Source organism: Callospermophilus lateralis, chromosome 8 (assembly GCF_048772815.1).
Source record: "Callospermophilus lateralis isolate mCalLat2 chromosome 8, mCalLat2.hap1, whole genome shotgun sequence".
Taxonomy (NCBI): Eukaryota; Metazoa; Chordata; class Mammalia; order Rodentia; family Sciuridae; genus Callospermophilus; species Callospermophilus lateralis.
Genome location: NC_135312.1, coordinates 90,868,025 through 90,885,237, shown reverse-complemented (window position 1 = coordinate 90,885,237; position 17,213 = coordinate 90,868,025). Strand labels below are relative to the sequence as shown.

General features: G+C 39.6%; 1 protein-coding gene across 4 annotated transcripts in view; it reads right to left on the bottom strand.

Moving 5' to 3' along the window:
• Positions 1 to 438: 438 nt before the first annotated feature.
• The window catches only part of Manba (mannosidase beta), a 105,333-nt gene continuing 88,558 nt past the window's right edge, over positions 439 to 17,213 (bottom strand). The window contains exons 14-18 of one of the 4 annotated variants that reach the window (XR_013155567.1): positions 9,263 to 9,407; positions 7,286 to 7,369; positions 5,881 to 6,049; positions 5,525 to 5,667; positions 4,573 to 4,658 (exon numbers count right to left, since the gene is read on the bottom strand). Coding sequence is in view for 2 of the 4 variants with exons in the window: in XM_076864810.2 (XP_076720925.2) it covers positions 1,569 to 1,793; positions 4,401 to 4,658; positions 5,525 to 5,667; positions 9,263 to 9,407 (771 nt within the window). In the remaining 2 variants the exon portion in view is untranslated. Of the gene's footprint in view, positions 1,794 to 4,400; positions 4,659 to 5,524; positions 5,668 to 5,880; positions 6,050 to 7,080; positions 7,370 to 9,262; positions 9,408 to 17,213 lie in introns of those variants that run through there. The other 3 variants (XM_076864810.2, XR_013155568.1, XM_076864814.2) reach the window with 3 other exon arrangements.

The window sequence follows — 17,213 nt, the reverse complement described above, 5'->3', positions numbered from 1 at the left end:
AGCCTGTTTCTAAATAAAAGGACAGAGGATATGGTTTGGTGGGTAAGTGCCCCTGGGTTCAATTCCTGGTATCAAAAAATAAATAAATAAATAAATAAAAATAAAATTAATTAATTAAAATTTAAAAATTGAAAAAATTGAGTCTCAATTTTAAATCTAAGCATTCACTATTGGTCCATTCCATAACCAATTACATGATTCTTTCCACAGAAAAATCTCTCAAACATCTTAGTTTTTAGATTCTTCAAATTCTCCCATTTATCAAGCAGAAATTAAGTGTCCATCTCAATAATGGGCTCAATGGAATATTTTTAGAATGATTAAATAGGCCACAGATGAACTATCAAATTGTCAGTGCAATTTATCTAACTTTTATTTTTATCATTCAAACTTACAGCAAAAGTGTAAAAGTAGTACAAAAAAATTTCACATACCCATCTATACCCAATTTAGTTACTTATTTACATTTCACCCCATTACTTTTATTATCAACATACTCATATTGATATGATAATGTGGCATAAAGTACTTTTATAGAAACTTATAATTAATCAATATAAATAAACTGATTTAAACTTAAGCTAAAGGGAATACCACTTGGTGCCAGAGCCAGGAAGTCTATCTTCAGTATTGTTGAATCGGAAAACTCACTGAATTTAGCCAAATCTGAAGCCCACACACAAGCCCCATGTCAGAATATCTCAAAATTTCCAGCATGAACATAGCAATGTCCATGTCAATGTGAGCTTATTTTTCAAAGAAGGATTCTTTTCAAAAATAAGTTGTTGTTAAAACTGTTTTATAACAAATCCCAAAATGAAAAAAGAATCCTACCCCAGAATAGCAATCAAATATCAACAATCAACCTTCTAAACTGTTCAGCAACAATAATCAATATGGGTGCCACCAAGAAATCTCTATTGTGACATTTGACCCTCCATTTCCTCTGGAAATAATAACAAAACACTTCATCTTAATAATTCAGTATTTCTCAAGGTTAACTATGAAAGGCCTACAATTACCTCAAAACCTCCCACACTTGGCTCAGTAGTCATTACCATGGTCATGTTCTTGTGACTCCCTGAAAGGTAATCTGCTTGACACTGGTTCATTTAGTACTAAAGCTGTACGTTGAAGGGCTAAACAGTTCTGGCACAGATTCAAGAATACCTAAACCAGGTGCGGTGGCACCTGTCTATAATCCCCGTTGAGGCTAAGGCAGGAAAATTGCGAGTTCAATTTTTATTAAGAACATTTATTATTTGTATGAAAAAATAAAAAGGACTGATGTTATAGTTCAGTGGTAGGGCACCCTGGGTTCAACCCACAGAACAGCAAAACAACAACAGCAAAAAAGAACACCTAGGCACAGCCTTGACTGAGGCCATCACTGGAGGAACAGCCTTCCCTGACAGTATGCACTGTACCAACTGAGAGAGTGTCAGACGCATGTGAACAAGCAGATGCACCTCTTGTTTCCTCAGCTTCTCTCAGGGTGCCTTCCTCTCCAGCCGCTGCTCAAGAAAGGCTTTGTTCCCGGTGTACACTGAAAATACAGCCAGATTCCTTCAGTAAATATCTGCCAGGGAGGTCACATGAAAAGACTGCTCCAATTTATACTTGGTGGTAGGTTTCCAAGGGTAAAATAATACAGTTCGTGTCTTCTTGGTCATAAAGAAACCATTGTCACTAAATCTCCCTGGGATGCTTCCTACATCCAACCAAACAAAGGGAGCAATAGCTGAGGTTTCCAGAGCAAACACAAAGGTGTCACCTTGCTGAGAGATGCTGGCCTGGAAAAAAGAAAGAAAAATGAAGTGAAGGTTGAATGAAGAACTACATAGCCCACGGCAATGTCTACCAGGACTTTAACGAGGGCCTGGTAAGGAGCACGTTGCCAGTGCTTTCGTTTTACCACTATTAAAGTCATATATTCCATGCCTGGTTTCAGATGCTTAAACATCACTTGGAAAATGACTTAAGTCTGTGGAACATTACCAAGTTGTAATCTCACACCAAGGAAAAATGCAGACTCCTCTGGTGAAGGAGACTATTTCAAAATAGGCCCAAAGTTTTATATATTTTATAATTTTCCTCAGAGGAGCATCAAGGAGGGAACATCTTGGCATAGGGCTGGCTATTTTTAATGACCACATGTAATTTTAATAGATGTGGATCTAGCTAGAGAGTGCGGCCATGGAGTGTACACTACAGCCTTCTGAAAAGGGCCCGCGTCCTAGAAGCTAATCAGCCAAGCAACTGCAAAAGTTCCACCATTCTCTGTCTTTTTAGTAAAGTCACATTATGTGCAAATTCTATACGATTTCAGCAGACAGAGTGAGAGAGAGAATCCTCTAGATCCATTCCATTTAATTAGCCGACAGAGCAAAAGCCCCAGAGAGAGGATGAGCCACTCCCCAGAGGCCACAGGCTTGTGAGCCTTTCTCAGAAGAGCAAAGAATCAAATGTGACCAGGTCTTTAAAGCTGTGCATTTGTCACAGAACACAGCTCCTCAACATGCATGAACACTACACTGTAAAGTCTTTATTATATGTGTGGGGCATAAAGAATTTCAAAAGACAATTTTTACTGTACATAGTTCAGCTTCATGGACTTGCATGATTATGGTTCAAGTTATAAACAAGAAAACCGACATTGATAGAAGCAGTAAAAGACTTGAATAAAGTGCATGAGGGAACTCTAGGAGGCTCTGAGACTCAGGCTTGAGGTTAGATGCCAAGTTCTACCTGGTGAAGATCCTAAAGCAGCCACGCACTCATTCAACAACCCTAGCCAGACCAGAGGGGGCCAGGGAAGCCTTAGCTACTACTGCTCAAAGCCAAGGCCACAAGAGACCCAACACAGCACCTCGCTCACTCTTGCTGACTTCTTCTAATAGTAAATCTCATCTCTGGGCCTCTGACTGCAGAACCAGAGGCTCAAGCTTGTACCCTGGCTTCAGAAAGACCAGGAGAACAAGGACCTATAGTAAGCCTGAATAAATGTTAACTAATATTATTACTATTGTTGTTATCTCTTTAGGATGCACAAGTCTCACTGAAATGCAAGTCAGGAAAGACAAATAAAAAGAAGCCCTATCTCTCTTGTACCCTCAATTAACTCTAGGAAATAAAGGCCTTAGCTAAAAGAGAAAAGTTTTTGTTTTCAGAGTCATAAGTTTAGAAACAACAAATTTGTTCAGTATTTTTTTCTTTGCTAGATGAAATGATATGCAAGCTATGTCAATTTTTTTTTCTTTTTTTCTTTTTGTACTGGGGATTGAACCCAGGAATATTTTACCATTAAGCTACATCCCCCTCCCTCACTCTCCCCATGTTTTGAGACAGGATTTCACTATGTTGCTAAGTCTGGCCTCCACCTTTCAATCCTCCTGCCTCAGCCTCCCAACTCTCTGGGATTACAGGCATGTACCACCATGCCTGGCTATGTCATTTCTTTTGTGTCTATTTTATCTCAGTTGTTACAGATAACTTAGATTTCATTATGGAAAATTTCACTATCAATCCAAAAAGAACCTATGTTCTCAATTGTCAGGGCTCTTTCAAAAAAACATAGGAACAGGTGTTTTTATATCACTATTTCTAAAGTCAATTTTAAAAATCTTCTCAATAAATGAAAAGCATAAAACAAACTTAAAAGTTGTTAAAAATAAAGGATAAGCTTTCTAGAAAGATTCTGTCTGTTACTATATGTAGGAAGAAAAGATGGAAAGGTTTTCAATCAATTAGACAGAGTCCAAATTCTCTATCTGCACAAATTCTCTAGCTGCACAAATTTTGTAACAACACCAGCTAATCATTCTATTTTTCCCCCCTGGAAATTACAAAGTGATTTGGTGATGAAACTGCTTTGAAGCAATAAATAAAAGAAAGAGGAGTGATTAATAGATTGTTAATTAATTTTGACTTAAAAAGTCAAAATTTGGAGTGCGTCAACTGGGCTCCAAGCTTTCGTAGGCTTAGGACCTTGAGCTTGTTGTCTAAGTTCTCTAAACAGGTTTTCTTACTCATAAAACACAAAAGATCACACCTCAGGCTTGCTGTGAAAGTTAAGAGATTTATCATGCAACTAAGCACCTAGAACAGAGCCTGGAACCTAGTGAAAGTTAGTCAATGAGGATGGACAAAGCCTCCTCTCCCACCACTGTACCAGCCTCACTAGGGAAGGATGAGGAGCCAGCACAAGCAGCAAAAACTGAAAACTCTTGACAAATCCTGAATTAGAAATAAAGAAACTCATTTGGTCTTTGCTTCTGGTGGGAAGGAGTCCATCTTCCCCAGGCCTCAGGTCAACTCACTACCAAGAAGGAAACTGGCAAGTTGCAGGATGCAATGCGCTGGCACAAGAACAGGGCACCCCGCAAAGCCGCCATGCTTACTGTGATCTGGGGCTTGAGGAGCCCCTGGGCATTCTTCAGAGAGGACAGGAAGTGATAGTTGGTGGGGCTAACGCGTTTACGGTCAGTTAAAAGGTAAAAGGAAACCACACAGTTTTGTCGGGTACAATTCCCACATGTCTTCAGCAATGTATTCACGGGTTGCTCATAGATGGACACAGCCTTCCCGGCTTTGAGGACAAAAGGTTTAGTCACAGTGAAGTACAAAGGTGTCAGGGAATTCCATGCATGGATTCTCACCTGGGGAGAAATAAAACAATAAAAACATTCTTGGTTATTATGTTTTTCAAGAATGATCATGGTACTAATAGCTGAGAGTCAGAAGAAGAGAACTGGCTGAGACACTATGAGACCTGAATGTCAATCGCAGACGCATTAAGTTACGTGACCATGTCACTCAACTTGCCAGTCAGATAAAATGGAAATAATAACAGCTCTAACTTCACAGGTTGGTGTGAGAATTTAAAAAATAATCCCTGCAAGGGCACTACCTGGCACACTGCAAGGATTCTATGAATATGACCTACTTCCAGTGTCCTCCAAGCTGAAGCCACCAGAGACATGGAGCTTCTACCCCTGTTTTAAAAACAAGGTGGTGGTGGTGGTGGTGGTGGTGGTTGTTGTTGTTTCCCTACCCCTTCATACTCATTCTGGATAGTTTTACTGATTTCAATTTTTAACATACCATTTTTTAACTATTTTTGCAAAATCTGGACTACTTCCTGCTCTTCATAATTATAAATAATCTTACATTTAGGTGGCACTTGACACTTATATAACCTGCTTTCATCTATCTCCTTTATTCACTGTTCATGGATATCCTTAAAAGAGGTAGGCTGGTATCATTTGACAGAGGACTCATCAAGATGTTCAGGGTTTTGCTCAAGGTCATGTAATAAAAATGGCAGGTTTAGCCTGAATAACAGACTATATTTCTGACTCCAAGTACAACCCATTTTCTGCTACAGGCACTAAAAATATTTTGATACAATTAATTCTCTCTTTTTTGGGGGTCCCAACAGCAATATAACCAAACAACTAAGGAAATAATCATCTGAAAGTTCTCCTTTATCTTAGAGAGAAAAAAAAAAATCCAAGTGACTTACAGTGAGCTGCACTTTAGAGTCTGAGTGAAGGTCTGACACACCATAGACATAAAATATACCTTGATCCTCAAAGCCTATTGGCAACAATGGAGCAAAGAAATTTCGAGCAAAGTAATGCAGCATTTTCCACTTTCCTCCATACTCTGAAAATAATCAAGAGAGTTAGGGGAAGGCAGGGTCAAGCATTCAGCGTCCTTGTGCACATGGTCCACTTGTGTGTGGCTCATCAGGATTTTCTGGAATGAGCATGTGAGGGAGTTGACAACGGAGGGAACCCCAGTTTGTTAAAGACTCTGATCAGGCATTTTGGATACCACCCTCACAACATCTGAGTGAGGCAGGCAATAATAACTCACTTTCCGAAGGAGGAAAAGAGGCTCGGGAGTGAACTCAAACATGCTAGAGGTGGTGTTTTGAGCCAGGCCTGGTTCCTAGGAAACATGTACAGGTGACTCTGCTTCAGGAGCTCAATTTTCCTTTTCACCACAAACACATAAAGGAGAAGGTCGCCTTGGCAGTGAACACCTGTTGCAAATATTCATTTACAAGAATTACTTAGAACTCAAAGTCTCCTTTTTCCATAGGCACAAAAACCTCTGAGCAAACCAAACTAAGCACTGTGCAAATGTGGTGTCAAGGTCAGACTGGATGAAAACATCCAGACCAATGGCAATTAATAGCAGTTCCTCAAATGCAATCAGAAACTGTCAAGAATCTGTAAAATTCTTTGTCTCTTTGGCAGGTCTTGTATATTAAATCCCAAAACCTAAGCTTTTAACATCTTCCTTTCTCAATGTTTGACATTTCAGAATGAAGACCCTTCCCCACAAAACATTACATTACCAAATTTCAGAGACAGGGAGAAAAAGCGGAAGAAGAAGGGTGAAGGAGTCTTTCTTAATGATCTAAAAATATAAAACAAATTTAAATTTTGCTAAAAACAGAAAATGAGACTTTCTATAAAAATATCGTCAGTTAGCATGTGTAGGGAGAAAAGAATGGGGAGGTTTTTTTAATCAGCTAGACAGGTACCAAAAATTTTCCAGTTGCACAATTTTTGTAAGAACAAATCCTAATCATCCTATTTTTTCTTGGCAATTATAAAGAGATTTCATGATTAAGCTGCTTTGAAGCAATAAATCAAAGGGAATAGAGTGATTAATAGACTATACTTAAAAAGTCAAAATTGGAATATTTCAACCAGGATCCAATGCTCCCGAGCAGCTCAGAGGCTTGAGCTGGTTGCTTAACCTCTCTAAACTGATTTTCTCACTTTTAAAACACAGATGAAAACACTTCAGGGTTGCTGCTAAAGTAAGAGTAAAGACCATAAAACACAGCCTGGAACGTAGCACAATCACCAGGGAAGAAACACCCGGATACATAGTGCAAGCTGTAGAGGTAGAAGAATAACAGAACCAGTTTCTTTGGAGTTTTGCAAAATTTCATTCTCTATAACCCCGAATGTTAGTACTTTCTCATAGCAACAACTGGCGGGAAGACATTCGAGGTAGAGAAGTTTTTCTATCAGATCTACAAAATGAACAAGAGCCAGGTGTGGTGGTGCATGACTGTACTCCTCAAGAAGCTGAGGCAGGAGGATCTCAAATTCAAAGCTATACTCTCTCTAGGCCCTAAGCAACCTAGAGAGACTATGTCTCAAAAAACCAAAAGGGCTGGGGATGTGGCTCACTGGTTAAGTACCTCTGGGTTCAATCCTTAGCACCAAAAATAAATAAAATAAAATGAACAAGAACTCACATTTGAAAAGTCCTCTCCTTCGTAGAAGATGGCTCCTGAGGTAACTATACACTCTGATATGTGATATCCATGGCAGGGGAAAGACTGTAAATGGGTAGTTCCAGAGGTCAAGGCCACAAACAGAATACACTCAGGAGAACAGGAATTCAAGCAAAAGGTCTCACTGATATACACTCCGTGTTACTAATTATTATTAAAGTTTGGCTAACAGCCTAAAAATGTCATGTGATATCTGGCTTTGCCATTAGCTCTATGACTTTTCAAATTTATGAGTGAAGCAAAAATGCCCGTGTGGATTTTTTTATTTGCAAAATTGTAACTCTAAATTAGACTAATTTTTAAAGAAATATATTCAAACCTACAGATTCTAAGCCACTATGGAGCCCTTTAGAGTATCACCATTTCAGGCAATAAGAGATGACCCAAAACCCCCAATTGCACTCACTATGAGCAGGGCATTTATTGAGCCAATTCAATAGAATTAAACAGAAGCCAAGAGACTGCCCAGAGCAGGAGCAGATATAGCAAACACAGTCACAGCCTCTCTCTGGTACAGGTGGAGCATCCCTAAACTCAAAATTCAAACTCCAAAATTTTCCAAAACCTAAAAGTTTTTGAGCTCCAGCATGACACCACAAGAGGAAAATTCCAAACGAACAAAACATACACACAAAATCAGAAATACTTCTGGTCCCAATCATTTCAGATACTTAAACTGTCCCTGTTTTCTCTAATAAGTACAAGGAGCCCGTGACCCTCTCCATGCAGGAAGGGTCCTGCTGGAATTTAGAAAACAGCCAAACTCTTACTCTGCCATTATGCCTTTGTACTTGGAGACCTACCCTTCCTGAAGACTCATACAAATAATCCACATGCAGCCATTTAAAGCAAGATTTCCAAAGGCTGCACTCTCCTGTTTCTTGAACCAACTCAGCTTTAGAAGCTCACAGCCCCTTCCACAGATAGCAAGCAGGGTCAGCATCCAAGTGTCTCGGAACAATATCTTTTTGTCCACCTTTCTAGCATCTCAGCCATTCCCTCATAGTCTACGCAATTCTCACTCAATGCTCTTTTATGTGGTTAGTGCTGATAAAAAGAGTTCAGTCACAGAAACATGATCAAAAATCCAATTCCCTGTAGGAGTTATCCATTTGGCACTAATAAAAGCATGTTTGGAATGAACCCTTTTGGATTTGCATCCATAACCAGTTTAAGAGCCTCCCCCAGCCAAATGGCCTTTTTATTCTATGGTCTTGCCTCAATTTTGACAACTATTTATATTACAAACTAAACTTTGCTTCAAATCACCTCTAGTAAAGGCCAAAGATATATTATTTCTCCTTAATTTTTTAATGTACCAAAATAGATGGGATCACCCAAACTTCAAGTTCCACGCCAGTCTTCTCACCTTTGGCTAACTGAACTGGTTCAGCTAGTATTTTACTACCTTCTCCCCCCAAAAAATAAACAGGGTGAAATGAAGATGATTTTATGAATTTAAACGGCAGTCAGAGAAATGGGCACATTAATGCTCAAGGAGGCCAATTTTCCATGTAGTTGAATTCTCTTACATAGCACAAGGGACACTTAAATTCAGGAGGGATGCTTAAGTTCATGCCTCTTTGGCCCTGGAATGTCCTCTTAAATAAACTCAAAATTCTATGCAATATAATTATAAGACATGACTGGGGTCTTTGCACATTCCTTATTAGCTTGCTATTGTGACTTCCCATCCCTTACCAGCCTGCTATTGTGCCTTTTCACAAAACACAACTCATGAACTCCCTCTAGGGCTCTTGGAGAGACAGATCTTTAGATGAGTGGGGTGGCTGTAGTCCACAGCCTGGTGGAGAACGGCCTCCCTTGGCCTCACTTCTGCTTGGGTTAATCTGATCCCTCAGGCTCTGAGCTTTCTAATTCCCTCTCCCCGCAGGTATTGCTTTGGCTCTCACACACAAAGAACACTGAAACACTTACCTAGAGAAGACCAGGAAGGAGCCTGCCAGATGTCATTCAACTGCCAATATAGTGCCCCCATGGTGTGGCCTTCTCCATTTACTATCTCACTTCGACTGCGGCGATAGAATTCAGTTTCTGTTTTGACACACTGGGCCTGCATCACCTGATTCAGGGGGAGAGGAGTCACACAAGTGTTATTGTTCGATATAGACTATCTAGATCTGAGAAAATTACAGGTTTGGGGGTATTATGTTTTGCTTTTTAAGCAAATTGGATTAGGAATACCGTTATTATACTGGTCCTGGAACTAGTCTCTTAGCCCAAGAGAAACTGGTCCTATAACAGTGGGTTTATCTGGGAGGCTTGTGTTTGATTTATTATAACCATGCATGACAGAGGAAATAGAATGGTGGGAAGCTTTTTGGCTAATGATAGTGTAGGAAATGAAGAAATCAAACACCATTATTGCACAGCAAATGCTATATGTAGTCAAACAGCAGGTATTAATACATTCTTAGCTATTAAAAAAACTTTTATTGGAAAAAAACATATGAATTATGGGTTGGATATTATCCAAACTTTTACCCCTTTTTCTAGTTCAAACAATTGTTTTTACATCAAGATTTTGATGATGTAAGATTCTTACAAATGCAGTTGCTTCATGATAGCAGAGCAAATGGCAAATTTCAGCAATGAGACAAGTGGACTTAGCTCTTGTTTAAGAAGCACTGAAGACTTTCATGGAGGATCCTTACTTACTACAAATTGAAAAATGCCAGTCTCCTTTATTGCTATCACTAACACTGTATATCACATGCTTGGAGTTATACTCAAGATTGAGACTCATGAATGGGTCACCAGAGAGAACTTGGAGAGATGGTCAGAACCGTGAAGTTTTCAGTCAGAGAACAGGATGATCTTGTAGGGCCTGGATTTGTACCCAGGATGAGAAAAAGGATGCATATTCAATCATCAGAAGACTAAGCTCAGATGCCTTCCTACAGAACCCCCCCCTCAAAAAAATCTCAGATCAAGGTAGAACCTTTGGATAGAAGTAAGCTAGCTAGTAAGGAATTGTGGATAAGGTAACTTACTTTAAACATAATTCGGAGCCATAAAACTACAGAAGATTGAAACAAGAAGTAGTCATGGTTATTTGATCAGTGCTTTTTAAAAAATATCTTTTAGTTGTCAAAGGACCTTTATTTTATTTATTTATATGCAGTGCTGAGAATCGAACCCAGTGCCTCACACATGCTAGGCAAGCACTCTGCCACTGAGCCACAACCCCAGCCCTTGATAAGTGTTTAAAAGGAAGTACCTACAATATGTATTATATTGCTGCTAATGGTAAGCCCTTTTCAAGCTAAAAAAGAAAAGAAAGAAAAGGCCATAGCCCAGCCTCATAGAACTTACTGGCCTGTGTAGAAGACAGGCCTTAATCAAAGAATAACACAAAAAACTTAAACATTAAACAGTCCCGAGTGCTGAGGAGGAGAGGTGCATAGTGTTATGTGCTCACACAGTAGCGTTAAAAAAAAGGCCTAGTTGAGGGGTGAGGAATAGCTTAAAAGAATGGAAAGGGACAGAACCTTCAGCCAGAGAAGGCAATGCATGGTGAGAGGTAAGAATGCACAGGCTGTCAGCCAAGAACTGAAGGAGGACTAAGGGGAAAACGGAAGAGGCTGGTGAGAATTGTGGAAGGCCATGGAAAGTAGGAGAAAAGTATTGGGACACCCTAAAAGCAATGCGATGTTATTAAAAGCCTTTAGGTTAAAAGGTCATCTAACTGATTTTCATTTCCAAAAGATGACTCACACCGCTGAGTGGGGAAAGGACTGTAAATGGGCTAGAGTGGATTTAGGGAGAACATTTAGAAAGCTATTTATTCAAGGCTTCCAGGAAAGGGATGAGGTCAGCTATGAGCAGATAAGGAAATGCCCTGTTCATTGAGAGACCAGACACTGGAACCACAGCACTGATGGCTGCAAAGCATGCTGTAAGGAGAATAAGAATCTCACAAAGCAAGCAACACTGGTGCCACCTCAGAATGCCCACAGGATATAGTCTGAATATGCAAGTCTAAAAATAACTCAGAGGGGATGAAACAGAAAATAGGCCTAAGAATTTTTCTCTGCCAATCAAGTTACTCCACAATTACACTCAGGATCTCTAGCCAAGTTCCTTGTAAAAATACCAATCTTGTCTGAACTAAAGCAAAAAAAATAAAAAATAAAATAAATAAAATAAATAAAACAGAGAGAGAGAAAGAAATTTATTTACTTTAAAGACTAGCTAGCTAGTCATAGGGAAATCAAATCCCTTGAGCAAGTATCCATGTTTGTTGAGTTATTGTACCAAAGCAGTATTATAGAGCAACTTCTAGAAAATTCAATGAAGATGAGGCAGTTTGAAATGAAATATCACTAAATATAATCAGGGGGCTGAACTGAGCATCAGTCCATGCCCACCACATATTTTACCCTATCACCATCTAACTGAGCTGGCAACCTATGCTGGGTTCACAAAATCTGTCTACATCAATAACTTAAAACAAAACAATGAAAAAAGAATGCAAGCATACAGAAAAACCTTTTCGAAATCCGGGACGGCTCTCGACCTTAGGGGTTTGTTGGAAAGACAGAGAGTCACCTGAATTCTTTATTCTTATATTGGAGGGGGCGGGGACACACAAAGGGAGGTTCGATGAAATATCCTTTCCAAATGAGGCAAAGGGTCAGATTTCAGGGGGTTGAGTCTAGCTTCATGATGTCTTGCGGTCAGCAGATTGACTGATATCTTGGCAAGTCACACCCATCTCAGGTGCTATGTGAGAACACAGGCAGAGTGAGAGGAAAGTGTACACATATGTTGCATGGCCCAAAGAGCATGCAACCAGGCCAGTCCTCTCACATACTCAAATGCTCACAGCTCCCACACACAGCCCATGGCTGACCTGCAACATTACCCCACATCAGCATGGAAAGTAATGTTTATTTTTGTTTTCATGATTCAGTACAATCTGAACTCATATCACTCTGAGCCTCCAAATAATGTCACCATCAACCAAAATAAAGATAGTCCACAGGCACAAAATCAGTCAGCACCTCTGCCCAATGCACCATACATACCCAAGTCCCTGAATGACACAGTCTATTTGTTATCCCAAAGTTCCTGAAAAAGCAGTCATTACTTTATGGATTGTGTGTGGAGGGATCATTAGAGAAGAGGCAGCAGGAGTCCTTATTATACTAGTGAGTAACCAAAAAGGGAAAAAGGATGTTGGTCATCATACACTGTAGAAGCTGCTGGCCAAGAAAATGAATGGCACCATCATGACACCCCACTCTCAATTCCAGAATGGTCAGGACCCAAGGCATCCCCAAGGGCTGGGCCATTCCTGATGTACCAAAAAGGAAAGAGAACCTGCAATACTTGGATAATACCCTTCAGGAACTTGGTTCAGCCTTGATTTACAAACTACAGTACCAAAGAGGGGGATCATTCAAGGAGGTTGGGACAGGAGTTACTTTCTTTAGATTCAGATTTCAAAATAAGGTGAAAAGGAAAAAAGTGAAGCAGAATTCTGATATGGCAACAAGATATCAACGTGCACAGGTGTAAGTCATTAAGCCATCCAGTTCAGGCAAAAGTCAAAACTTCCAGGACAAAGCAATAACTTATCAGGAATCTAGCTCATGCTTAGTCGGACCTAAACCAAAAGACAAGGAGATATTTTCCTGATAGACTTGGTAATGGTAGCTTATATTTTCTATTTCTTCATGGTAAATTTAATGTTTTTTTTTTCTTTTTTGGACAGGAAAAATATGATGAGAACCAAATTATTTATCTGGGTCTAAATTAATTTCCAATCTTTGTTATATATTATAGTTCACATACATTTAATTATACTGCTCACTTAATTTTGACACGTGTACATTTCCAAGCTCTGGCACTTTGTGTTTTGAATGGCTATGTAGTTATATCATAGTTTGATTAATCTGGAATTAGGAAAACTAGTTTCCTGTTTTTTCCTTTAAATATAAGGGCTAAGAACATTTACTGTTTATATTAATTTTCCCCTTCTTGTATTGTCTCTTTGAATGACAATAAGGCAAAATCTAACATTCTTGTTCTATAATGCTATATTTCAGACAAGTTGCTGGCATTAATTGGCAGTGACCAGGGTAAACTTAGCTCCCAACAGGTATTAATTGGCCCACATGGTGTGTTTTGTTTCTTGTTGTTGTTGGTGGTGGTGTTTATTAATAGTCTTATGTCAGGGCCAGTGTACCCCATTTTGCCACAATCCTCAGTAATCATACATTCATCCATTTAAATTATCTGCCAGCTACTATAAACATTTGAGTCATATTGATTTTCATAACTAATTGCAAGATATAAATATTTATTTCTGTTCATCCATCCTAACATTAATCTTCTCAACTGTAATTTACCTTTCCTGACTTCATCGGTAAATATAATTAATCCCTTAGAATTTTCAAACTTTAAAAAAAACTTAAGTGCATGCAAGACTCCTAACCCTTGCTAGCAATGAAAGGGAAGTTTCACTGCTAGTGTCCCCTAATAGCCTATTATGCCTGAATCCAGCTCAAAAGAGGATAACCAAGGCTCTTGAGGACCTCAGGCTCTCGCATAGCACTTTTCTTACAGACGGTACCATGCCAAAAACATGGATCTCAAAGACTATCCAAACCAGTTAGTAATAGTGAAGGATAATGAATGGCACATGCTGCTATGGTGTGGGTAAAGGTCCCTGTGTTAAATGTTTGAACCCAAGCTTATTGCTATTGGGAGATGGCGGAAACTTTGAGAGGTGGGGCCTAGTTGGAGAGCTTGAGGTCACTGGCCTCTTTGATCTAGCAGGAATGACACAGGATTTTGGGTCTTATTCAGGAATTGTGGGTAGGCACCCAGAATGGGGTGTCTTGATGGTGCCATTCATTGCCTGTGTAGGGCCTAGCAAAGGAGATTGTGGAACCCTAGCCTCTTTCTCTTCTTCACTTCCTGGCTTATATAAAGTAGTTTTGCTCTGCCATATGCTTCTGCCATGATGTGCTGCAACATGCCCCGAGCAATAAGACCAAATGATCATAGACTGAAACCTCCAAAACTTTGAGACAGAATAAACTTTTGTCCTTTGAAGGTGATTATTCTCAAGTATTGCCCAAAACAATGAGGCCAAAAATCATGGACTGAAACCTCTAAAACCGTGAGCCAAAATAAGCTTTTCTTTTAAAAGCTGATTATCTCAGATTATTCATTATTGTGATGGAAAGTTGACTAACAGAAAATTGGTACTGAGAAGTGAGGCAGCCATTGTTGTAGAAAGCCCTTTGGAATTGGTTTGCATTTGGAAAAGTTTAGAGGAATAGGCAAGAAAAATCCCAAAATGCTATAAGCAAACTTAACAGTGTTCTTTTAGGGGTTCAGGAGCCCAGAATGCTGATAGGAATATGGACAGTAAAGACTATATTAATGATGTTTCTGGGGAAAGTAAGAATTCTATTGGGAATTGGACTAAAGGCCACACCTGTTACACCAGGGCAAAGAATTTGAAAGTATTTTGCCCATGACCTGAAACTTTGTGGGAGGCTGATCTTGTAGGTAACAGACTAGTGTGTCTGGCAGAGAAAATTTCAAAGCAGCAAACCACTCAAGCTGTGGCCTGGGTATTGCTGGCTGCTTCTGGCAAGACTTCCACTGAAAAACAAAGAGAAACAAGTAACAGAAGAGAAAATTTTTGAAAAAATTTGAAGGTTGGCCAGAAAAGAAGCACATATAACGTTTCAGCCAAGGAAAATACAGCTAGTAAGCCAAGTTCTTTGCATGGGGAAAGATGCCTTAAGGGCATCTTAGGAATTGGCAAGGGCCCACCCATCGCCAGCTCACAGATGTAGAAGAGAAATCCAGTTCAAAGGCTTTCCAAGTGTGAGTCTTTTGAAAAGAGGATCCTAGGGTGCCCTGCTCATACAAGTCTGCCTGGGCTGGCAAGGCACTCAGAGACTGCTCAGCCATGGTGCAAGCAGACCTAAGTATGCCTCCTGTTAGCAGAAAGCCTTAGCATCTTCTATGCTATGCTGATTTTCCATGTTATGCTCACTCAGAAGGTCATGGGGGCTTCCACTGAGACTTCATAGGAAAGCCCAGGAGGCCATACAGTGTGTTGCTGGGTCAGAGTCCCTGCATGCAGCCCCCAACAGGGTGATGGAGCTGTAAGAGTAAAGCCAAACTTGCAATGGAAACCCTAGAAAGTTAGAGTTGCCAGAAATATTGAACCACTGCAAAGAGAAGCTGCAGAAAGTATGAAAAGCCTTCCCATGTGAACTGCTACTAGCAAGGCTATAGGGGTAAAGCTGCCCAAGCCCTCAGGAGTCCACATCCCACCATAGAATGCCCCAGATGTTGGACATGGAGCTTTAGGATTTAGTACCCTATGGATATGGGTCTTGCTTTGCTGATCTCTCCTTGCTGTTTTCCTGCTTCTCCCTTTGGGAATACAAATGTTTATTCTGTGCCACTGTACCTTGGAAGTATATAACTTTTTTTTTTTTTTTTTTAAACAAGGGTTTGCAGCTAAGTTTGCTTTGATTCTCAGGAGATTTTTGGACTGAGACTTTGAGCAATGCTAGAATAGTTAAGACTTTGAGACTCTTGGAGGTGCATTTTGCATTGAGAAATGGACATGAACCTTTGGGGCTTTGGGGTAGAATGCTATGGTTTCAGTGTCTCCCCGTGTTAAAGGCTTGGTCCCAGTTTGGCACTATTGGGAGGTGATGGAAACGTTGAGAGGTCTTTGGTTCACTGCAGGGGTCTACCTCCAAAGGGGATTTTGGACACCAGACTCTTCTTCTCTCTTTCATTTCTGGGCCTTGAGGTGGGCGCACTCCTGCCATGATGTGCCGCCACAGGCCCAAAGCAATGGGGCTAACTCCTTATGGATTGAAGCTAAAACTGTAAACTAAAATACACTTTTTCCCCTTATAAATTGGCTATTTAAGGTATTGTTACGGTGACAAAATGCTGACTAATATGTGCATTTTTTTCCCATAAAAAATTCAGAGGCTATTTTCCCTGTACATCTTAAAGGAATGTTATATAATCAGAGTTCTCTGGAAAATCTCAGAAATGCCCCTTCCCTTTAAAAAATGTACCTATATTTATATACCCATGCATTCTTTCCTAAAGATGGCAATCTTTACATATAAGAAGATAAATGCTTAGTCATTTCCTAGGTTACTCAGTCCCACTGTCAGCAGACAAATCTTATTTTAGTTTTTAAAATATGCCTACTTTCAGCAGCTTGCTTGATTACACTTATGAAATCAGTCTCCTTACAGAGACAGATGGTACAGTAAAAAGACCAGGACACCAAGACAGAGGTCCCAATTCCAGCGTCTCCACTGTGATGAGATTGCTAGTTGTCTTCTTAACCCCATATCCCCTTCCTCCAGAGTGATGGAATTGTAGCTGGGCTACCTTTTCTAGAAACACCACTCCCAAACCTGGAAACAGAAGTAGCCATGTAATTAAGTTTTGCCAATTTTTAGATATTGTATTTACTTAAATTATGCTGATAATGAGAATTTTCCAATAAAGGTATTTTAAAACTAAAATATAATTCACAAAGCACATATAATTCACACTTTTACAGTTTATAATTCATTGGGTTTTAGTTTAGTATAGTCATAAGATTGTGAAAATCTTTCCATTATCTAACTTCAAAATATTTTCATCACACCAAAAAGAAACAACATGCAAGTTAGCAGCCACTCTCCATTCTCCCCTGTCTCCTGATTCTGGAAACCATAAATCTACTTCCTGTCTCTAAGAATTTGCCTATCCTGCCCATTTCATATAAATGGAATGGTTCAATATGTCATTTTTGTGACTTCCTACCTTCACTTAGTGTAATTTTCAAGGTTCATTCATGTTGCAGTATATGTAT